Source organism: Stegastes partitus, unplaced genomic scaffold, assembly GCF_000690725.1.
Source record: "Stegastes partitus isolate 25-593 unplaced genomic scaffold, Stegastes_partitus-1.0.2 Scaffold596, whole genome shotgun sequence".
Classification (NCBI taxonomy): domain Eukaryota; kingdom Metazoa; phylum Chordata; class Actinopteri; family Pomacentridae; genus Stegastes; species Stegastes partitus.
The window spans coordinates 104809-114776 of NW_007578327.1; the positions used below are offsets into that span (position 1 = coordinate 104809).

Consider the following 9968-nt stretch of genomic DNA (forward strand, 5'->3'; position numbering starts at 1 on the left):
TCTATGTGAGAAGAGCTTCTATTGTTTAGTTGTCTATGATTACGTTGCCTCTGCACCTTTCCCTGTTTTAAAGAGTGATTCTTTACCATAATTACGTTCTGTTCTCTCGCTGAATTTCTCTCCTCTTCTTCACTTGTCTTCTTCCAGATGATCAAGAGAAATATCAACAATGTTAGAAGAATGACCTCCCATCCCACACTGCCGTACTGTAAGTCCCCCACGTCTGTCAGTGGATTAGAAAAGAATCTGCCTCTAAAACTACAATATAGACATCATATTTCTCGTGTTAAAAACAGCCTTGAGGGGTGGTTACATCACCCGAAAAGTTTCTCTTTTGGAGACACGTAGCAACTGGCAAAGTTTTTTTATTTTTTTCTCTTGGTCCCAGTGCTGCTGTTGATTTAGAAAAGGCTGAGTGAGCTCCGTTGCTACAACCTTGTATTTTCCAGTCAAACTGCAGAGTGGGGATACACTTGTCAGGTGTTTGTGTGGAATCATTCCCAGCAGGTCGCAGAAACGTCTGTTGAAGTGTGTTGGAATAAACCGCCGCCTTAATTATGTATGAAATAGATGATTTTGGGAACAAAGAAATGCCAAAACCTCATGTTGAGACCTTAACGTTCACTGACACGCACTGGAAAATGAGCTGAACTGGCGTCACATTTCTGTTTTTTTTTTTCCTTTTTCTGTTTGGCAGACCTGACAGGAGCTCAGGATGGTAGCGTGAGGATGTTTGAGTGGGGCCACTCCCAGCAGATCATCTGCTTCAGAAGTCCGGGCAACTCCAGAGTCACCAGGATACGATTCAACCACCAAGGGAACAAGGTTACGCTCACCTATATGCAACAGCAGAGTGACCGCTTTGAACTGCCGTGCAGATGTCAGACCGCTCTCGGCTTTGCACCGTCATTGCATTGTGATGCGAGCCTGTCAGATTCAGACACATTTTCACACTTCCTCTCACAACTTTGCCATTCAGGCACAAACCACAGAGGGTAGTTTGGCTTCAGCACACATTGCTCCTCAGCTGAGTGATTCAACCGCTCTGAACTCAGGGACTCGCCTCAAGCTAATAATTTCCTCAGATGGTGCCTCTCCTGTGCCAGTACTATCTTATCTGCTTGCCAAAAAAGAGCGAAATATGCTTCGCGAAAACTCAAAAAGGAGAGGACACACGGAGCATTTTTTGCTTTTAGTTTTTTTAAGTGGTGCTCGGACTCATTTGGCCGTCGACGTGTTTTGGAAGCTAATTTAAGCGCGACCTAAATCACCTGAAGGCAGTTCACAGCGGTTGCGCAAACACAAAACTAACTTGTTTACAGTAAAGTCTGATGTACGCTGTCTGCATGTTTTTGTGTAGTTCGGTATCGTGGATGCTGACGGGGGTTTGAGTCTCTGGCAGACCAACACAAGCGGGAACACGCCCAAACCATACCTGGTAAGGAGCTCATAGCCGACGAGTTTAATCCCTCTCTAAACTCTTAGTGTCTCCTCATTTACGTCTCCTCCCGCTTTTATCATCGCTGTCACCATTCCTGACTGCCTCCTTTGTTGCCAGACTTTGCAGTGCCACAACAAGACAGCTCACGACTTTGTCTTCGTGGGCTCTTCCTCCCTCATCGCCACCGCCGGCCTTTCAACAGACAACAGGTACAAGAGGCTCGGAGAGAGAATTTAATCTCCTGTCGTCTTTTTTTTTTTTTCTTTTCTGGAATTGTCCCCTCAATTGAATCCTTTTGCCTCGTCTAATTAAATGCTTAATCTTGTCCCATTCAGCTCCACTCTGCTGTGGCTAACAAGCATAATGACGGGTCCTGTGATTGAAACGCTGCAGCGGGTAGTAATTTTATCCTTTTTTCACTCCACAGGAACGTGTGTCTGTGGGACACTCTGGTGACTCCTGCCAACAGCCTCGTGCACGGTAAGATGCGGCACAATTTTTAAATAAAAGTTTGAGGAATCGGATGAGTTACAGCGTCTGAAATGATGAAGTACATCTGCAGCAATTTTGTTGTTTTTTAAGCAAAAAAAAATCAGTGTCCCTAACATCTCAAATATTTCTTTCTGTAATATTAAACTAAACTTAAAGTTGAATTGCTTAGATTTGTGCATGCCGGTGTGCAATTTTCTCTACTTTCTGCTAATAACTGCGAGGATGACTGACATGTTTCTCCTCCTCTCTTAATGCCCCTCTCATTGCTGTCCTTATCCCCCTAATCTGCCCCTCTCATCCCCGACATGCCATCGCTGTCTCTCCCTCCTCAGCGTTCTGCTGCCACGAGTCTGGTGCCACCGTGCTCTCCATGGCCCCGAGGCAGCAGCTGCTTATCACAGGTGGGAGGAAGGGCTGGATCAGCGTCTTGGAGCTTCCCCACAGGCACCAGCGGCAGAGCTTCCAGGCCCACGACTCGCCGGTTAAGGCGCTGGCCGTCGATCCGACCGAGGACTGCTTTATCAGCGGATCGGCCGAGGGAAACATTAAGGTATCATGACCGGCCTGGCTTTCGTCGGTGCGGTTAAATACAGTTCTGTTGAATAAATACGACATTTTGAGAGGCGCATTCCAGACGACGGGTGAGGGAGTTAATTACTTTGGAATATATGAATATTTCTCCGCCATTTGTTGATGGCTTTTAAAGTCACTCGCGAGCGGAAAGTCGACAGTTCTGTTGGAGAGGATGGGAATTTTAAGTTATAGAGGCTTCAGGAGTTTCATTAATTTTACATGAGAGCTTCACTGCGAACCGTAATTCTAAAAACTTAAACTTTGGATTATAAAAAAAAAAAACACTTTTGATCATTTCCTCCGCACAAAAGTAAATTCGTCCCTGACAGAAGAGTCCCGCAGGGCGTTTGGCACCCAGGTGCGAATGTCTCTGGCTCTCCTCCACATCACAATCAGATGACTGCTGCGTTTATCCACGGAGACAGTGAGCTCCATCAAAGTCTGCCGAGACCAATGTCACTTATGATTAAGCACCTGCCCGGGACAACGGCGTGACTGATGGAGACTAACGTGAAAGGTGAAAGTGGGGTGACACGGGAAAAGGCAAAAGGCAGAGAGAGTTTTGAAACGAACAGGCAGGAGATGTGACTGTCTTCAGCTAATATATTTCCAGAGACAGCAGGTCTTTTATCTTTTTGACTTGAATATGTTGGCGCAGATCACACAGCTGTCACTCCAAGGATGAAGCCGCTGTGTCACGCAGATGTAGAGGGAATGGTGCAGTGCACATCTGCTTGAAATTCAAATGACTTTCATTCTGGATGATTGCTCACAAAAAAACCTCCAAAGCTGCGCGCCATGTTGCTCATCTCAAGTCATTAATTGTATATTAGCCGTCTGAAAATTTAACATGATTGCTCTGCACATTTAGAGGGTTTTAAAGTGTTTTGATGAGAGTCCATGAGGCTGGAAGATTACCTAATATATACAGACATCAGTGCACGAAATACCTTATCAAATAATAAGGCTCCCAGACCGGGAATACGAATCAAACAATGCAAGTTGCTCAGAGCTAATCATGGTCTTCAGTGGATGCTCAACTTGTGCTAACAGCTTCCCGTCTGCCAGTCTGGGGAGAAGCAACTTAAAGGATGCTCATATATTCTGCGTTTTTTTATTGTCAGCAAAGCCTGTGCACAGACCCAAAACACAGCAACGTTATCGTCTTTATACGATCCTAGTTCGAGCTAAAACTCAAATACTTTCCTTCCTTGTTTATCACAATTATTAGAGATATTTTTATTGCTCTTCCACATTTAAACAAACAGAGCAACGCTGCCTCTTCTATGTTCTGCTATAAATCACAAATCTGCAGGTTTTAAATACGTTTTTTCTTCACCTGTATTGAGCATCTCTTAGAGGCAAAATCATTTTTATTCAAAACCCCTCGCATGTTGTAAATCTGCATCTCAATGCGCACGACAGCGTTCCTAAGTGGCTCACGTGCAGACGGCAGCAGACAGGTGTGACCAACATCACTTAGAGAACAGTGGAATAAAATGTTCTGGATTACCCAAATTAAAACTAAGTGATTTCATCTAGAAGGCCTGTTTTATACTTTGGACTTTTATTGAGCTGAGAATGTTGTGTTTCGTGTTCACGCTTATTTGTGGGAAACCAAAATCATGATCATAAATAACACTGGTCTACACCCATTTGTGCTGAATCCAAATGTTATATTGGTTTTGCTCAATGAGGTCAAGATTTAGATTTGATGGGCGCCCCTATAATTCACCTGGTTGAGCGGGCGACCCATGAACCGGGGCTGTAGTTCCCCAACGCAGCAGTTTTGAGTTCAACTCCCGCTCACGACAGTTTGCTGCAGGTCTCTCCCTGTTCTTCTCCCTCCTTCCTGTCTCACTGTCTCACTGTCCTAACAAATAAAGGCAAAAATGCCAGAAAAAAAATCTTGAAAAAAAAATTTTAGATTTGATGAAACATGCAGTTTACTCGTATTTATCTTTACAAATGTTTACGCGCATCAACTTTTGGATCATTTAGCTCATGAAAAGGATTAGAAAATGAATTTTTTCCTCTAAAATCTGATTTCATAGGAGAAATACTAAAATAAATCAATCGCTAATGTCAAAAAATGTAATCGATTTAGTGGCAAAATTGATTTCTTTGGCATAAAAACCTGACCTGATACAGAAATGCAGATGTCATTTTTGGATTCAGCGTTGCAAAAATGTCCTAAATCAGTTTTAAAAAATCATAGACACCTTCAAAAACAGATTTTTGTGTGTAACCCAGTGTAATAATCCACTCACTTTGCAGCCCTACAACTGCATTTGTTCTCACAACCAGTTCTTCCTTTTTAGCGTCTCTCTCCTGTTTCTTGCTCCGTTTTCTGTTCACATGTGAAGCCTTTGTGTCAACAAACTACGTGTTGACATGCAAGAAAAATAAAATTAGTCAAAGTTACTTTATTGTCAGGGGTCCGTTTCACAAAGAGGGAGAGTTTCCCTCATTTCAGGGTGAATAGACTCAGAGTTTTCACTAAATCAACCTTTTGAAACGGACCCCAGTTCTGCTGCACATGTAGACGTACAGAGAACTGACATTACTCTCGAACCCTCATTTAAAAAACACACAGCTAAAAAAATATACATACTAAAAAATATTTAAGATAAACATATAATAAGATACAAAATATACAATCTAAACATATAATAGGCTAAAAAAATATACAATCTGAACCAGATTTGGATGCAGAAAACAAATGTGCACTAAAAAAGTGCAAATCAGTATGAAACTATTGACAGTGCAGTGAACAGAGAAGCAGCTTCTTCTGCTGTAAAGTGACTTAGTGTCAGACAGTCCTTGTGCTGCTTTGATTCCAGTTTAGTTGTTAGTGTCCAGAGTTTGTGTCTGCAGGAGGCAACGGGGGGGAGGGAGGCCAGAGAGTTCAGCTCATGACCACTCAGTGGGTTAAACAGCTCGTCCTGAGGAACATGAACGAGTGCACCAGATGTCTCGGCCGTTCAAATGATTGTTGAGTCATTTTACTCAAAACTCTCTGTAAAGGATTTCACAGAAATCCATCCAGTAGTTTGAGAGATATTTCAGTCTGGACCAAAGTGGTGGAACAACCAACCATCAGACCAACATCCTTCAGTCACGCCGCCGGCAGTGGAGCTAAAAATAGCCCAGCATCCTCCCATTCAGCAGAGGTTACTCCAACAGGACTTTGAGACTATTTTCAGCCACAGTGGGGAGAATTTATGGCAGAAAGATTGTCTGAGTGGGATCTGTTTGACTGTTTATGGTGTCCACGACTGAGTAAGAGTGAGATATATCTGGCTGACAGCACTTCTTCACAGTTTTTAGGGGAATTTGTTTCCCAATAAAGTGTTTTATTATCACCATCCTCAGCCTTTATTATGCAGCGCTGTGTCAAAGAATATCGGTGTGTGTAAATGTTCACTTCATAAATAGTTTCTAAACATCAAAGTTGACTTTCAAACCTCCTCTCTGGACTCTCCAGGTCTGGAGTCTGGCCACGCAGTGTGCCCTCTACACCTTCACCAACGAACACGCCCGCCAGTCGCTGTTCAGGAACCTGGGCACGGGCGTGATGCAGCTGGAGGTGGGACCGGCCAACCACATCTTCTCCTGCGGCGCCGACGGGACCATGAAGATGAGGATCCTCCCCAACCGCTTCAGCGTCGTGAACAACAACCACGGCAACCTCAAGAACGAAGTCAAGTTCTTCATATAGACGGAAGAGCAGTTTTAAGTCGACAATGTGAAGGGCTTTTTAGGATCGAGCAAAGTTCCCGACAGCCGGTGTGGAAAACACCACGAACCGCCGCCGTGAGCAACAGAGCAATGATGTCAAATTTGAAGAACGTCCTTAATGACAAAACGGGTGAAACATTCATAGGATTTACAGACTTTCACTGAGCGACAGATCCTCTGTGGTCTGTGCCACCCAGAAACGTGGCTTTAAAGCCGAGGAGCTTCTACAAGTGTTTTAAACGGTCGAGGAAGCTAAAGTGAGCACAGGGTAACGAGTGAGAGCACGTTCAATCAGAATGAACTGAAAACAGACAAAACACCCAGCTGGAGATTCTCCACAACAAACTGCCATCTCAGTTTCCACTGAACAGCACACGGAGAGCCTCGGTTTGGTTTCCTTTTTTTTTTGCACAGGGAGTGAATCGGTAGACGGAGCGAGATGTGAAGTCTGAAGCTGCAGCGTTACAGTATCGCCTCCTCTTTAGCTCGCATTAGTAAATCACGGCGACAGTGGGAGCTCTGGTGGAGTCGCTGCTGGAGCGTTCAGGTGATGCAGCAGACTGTACGCAGCGAGTCGTACGGGGACAATAAGAGATCCCTTCAGGGGGTTCAGAGTCAACACAGGACTGTTGAAGCCGCTCAGCACAACGCAGCAGGAGCAGCGGACATCGTACAAAGCACATTATATCCGGCCACAAGGATTCCCGCCGCATCCCGGTGCTCCACGCAAACAGACGAGCAGCAGGCGCCGGTCACGATCAAACCACACTTTGGGATTCATCAGATTCAGGCGGTTTCATGTCACTGTTGTTGTGTCACACTTTGGTTTTTTTAGGCTTGAACTTGAAATGAACACAGGAAGTGGATTTTATTTCGGTGGAAACGAACACATATCGAGTACATTTCAAGCAACAGTTTGACATTTCGAGAAATGTGCTCGTTTCAGATGTCGGGTTGAAGAGCGACACCGCTCGCCTGTAGGGGGCCACGGCGAGCAGCTTAGATTAAAGCTTCAAATACCTCTACTGGACAAGCTAAAACGCTAGCTCTAGTTTGATCCGTGTAATTAATGATAGCATTCATTGGCTCTGCAGCAGCTTTGTCCTGAAACTTCTACACAAACAATACAGAGCTGCTCCATGTTTAGTTTCTGCTCTGTGCTAAGCTAACAGGCCGTTCATCAAACTCTCCGTCTGAACATTTCCCAAAATGTCGAACTGTTCCTCAAACCGAGCGAGTAGAAGCTTAACCCGTGGACTGCCCGGCTGCACCAGTACTTTCTGTATTTGCACATAAAAACTAAGCTAAATTCTAAGTAGTTCTATAACCACACGAAGCAGGATAACAGTAGAGCAGTCCAAGTCTTTGGTGATAAGGTCATAATGTGTAGTTTTGTTTATCCTGGCCTAGATTTAACCAGTAGTAGTATTATTATGATAAATAAGTGTCCTTAATCACTGAATACGACTTCTGCCGCCTGGCACAAGTACGCTGGGTCCTGCTAATATTGATTATCGTTGATATTCAGTTGCACAGAGTAGCTTTAATTTAAGGCCCCTGTTGGTATGGGACACTATGAGTAATACCTTTTTTTGTTGAATATTATGCTTAAGATCATGTAGCAGGAAACGTTTGCTGTTGACAATGGAAAAAGGGGGCGTCGGGAGGGAGGGAGGGTGGACGGGGACGTTTTAATGGGAACTCTGTTTGAAAAATGTTTTATTCCGATAACAGCGCGCTTCCCTTCCACCGACTCTCTCGCACGGACCACGATCGACAACTGCCTTGGAAGCAATATCGTTTGTAATAATTATCTTAATTTTATTCGCAGACTTGCTTTAACTTCAGTTTTTTTTATTTTCTTTTTATATCATTGAAACGCAGCACATCGCCTTCAGTCGGAATACGTGAGCTAGGCTGGTGTTTAATAAGACGCGTCTTCCACTTGAATAAGGAAGGAGTTCATGCAAACTGTCCCATAGCAGAGTAGAACCCGTGAAGCTAGATATCCAGAGAACCTCGTGTGCTGCTGTAGGGAAACAAGCAGGTTTACTGTGTTGTATATATACATAGATCCATTCAATAGGCTCCTCATCATACCTGCATAATCACAGCAACTAGACGAACGGCGGGTAAAAGCCGCTTTATGAAGAATATCTGTACAAACAGCTATATTTATGAATCATGTGTAGGATTATAGATTGATTGATCAAAAGGCAGATGTAATCTTATTTCTAATTATTTTTCTTTCTCTTTAAGTTTTTATTTTTCTATTTTTTGCTCGTGTGAGCTGCTGTTTTTTTCTTTTCTTTTTCTCCCCACGAATCAAAGTGGTTGTTAAATCCTGTTTACTCCTGCAGCAACTGGAGAATAAAGATCTGTTTTATCGAAAGCCAAACCGTATGTACTCCTAAAGACACTGGAGAATAAACTTACTTTTTATCAAATAACTGCTTGCTTTCCTTTAAAGCCTCGCATCGCAGCAGATCAGCGAGCCGAGTCGAGCCGAGTAGATGGCACGAAGTCACTCGGCTCGACGATAAGAAGCCGAATCATCGCTTCTTCTTTTCTTTTCTTTTTTCTTTTTTCTCCTCCTCCCCCCTTCTTCAATCTTGCAAATGTGAATTTAAGCAGATAATTCTAATTTTATAATGAAGATATTGTGTAAATCGATGTATTATACTCAGAAAATGTACTGATGTAATAAAAAGAGTTATGTAACATGAGCAGACGGGTTTTGTAGTTTTGGAAACGGTGCGTTATGGATAGAGAATAGCAAACGTTATACTTTATGTTAGCGTCAGAACATCTGTACAAAGTCATCGTACTCTTCCTATTTCCAACATTTGGTGGTGTGCTGTCGACATCATGGAGTCCTGACACTAGACATCATCCACTTTTACATCAAATTACAGACAAACCAGCACCAGACGTCCACGTTCACCAACAGATTACTATCATGGCGTTACATCTTGTGTGTCTTGAGGTCTAACGATTGCATTGAATGTATCGCTCATAATTTTCATGGATTAATCGTAGCAACTGGACTTGCTTGAATTCTGAAACTGGGCTGTGTTGGAGGGGTAACGCCTCTGAAGGGGCAACAGTCCTCGGAGTAGTTGGTCCACTTTGGTCCCCACCTGCACCCAGCTCTCACTTCTGGTAGCTGTTTTTATGCAACAGCAGCCACACCCCGGGCAACGGCTTCGACTGGTCGGCGAGACCGAGTGAGGGCAGCCGACGGGTTTCAAACCCTCAGTGAGTCAGGGCTCGCCTACCTACACATATGAAGACTGGACTCTGGTTACAGCGAGGCACTGTGGAGTGCACAGGGCAAGATGAGGCACTAAAGGACTTCGTGGTCGTCCGCTGCATCCGTTTGTCTCCAGTGGTCTTGACCTGGTCCTGCCACTGGATCCAGATGGTCTCAGACGAGAGAGTGACGTCGATGGTGCACAACTCATCGCACAAGTCATCTACCATTCCAATCCCGTCCCTTTTACCCCCACGCCAGGATGACCAGATGGTCCTCGTTGCATCGACAGACAAACAACATGTGAGTCATTAGTGCTCCCCCTGCTACAGTGGGCTTCATTAGGGTCTTTTGTGGATAGGTGTGGATGTGGTTTCATCTTCCTGGGGAGAGATCTTAGGACTGAATTGTAAACAGGTGACGCCTCAGACCTCCACCTCTGTTGAGGGATGGTCTTTCCAGTTTGGC

The 9968-nt window shown here is 44.2% G+C and overlaps 1 protein-coding gene across 2 annotated transcripts in view; it reads left to right on the top strand.

Annotated features, from left to right (window-relative positions):
- Positions 1 to 8973, top strand: part of dmxl1 (Dmx like 1) — a 56642-nt gene extending 47669 nt beyond the window's left edge. For both annotated transcript variants that reach the window (XM_008289151.1, XM_008289152.1), the window contains 7 exons: positions 148 to 208; positions 698 to 825; positions 1361 to 1438; positions 1559 to 1650; positions 1869 to 1921; positions 2266 to 2483; positions 5994 to 8973. In XM_008289151.1, the coding sequence (XP_008287373.1) occupies positions 148 to 208; positions 698 to 825; positions 1361 to 1438; positions 1559 to 1650; positions 1869 to 1921; positions 2266 to 2483; positions 5994 to 6227 (864 nt within the window). In that variant the 3' untranslated portion in view covers positions 6228 to 8973. The remainder of the gene's footprint in view (positions 1 to 147; positions 209 to 697; positions 826 to 1360; positions 1439 to 1558; positions 1651 to 1868; positions 1922 to 2265; positions 2484 to 5993) is intronic.
- Positions 8974 to 9968: the final 995 nt, after the last annotated feature.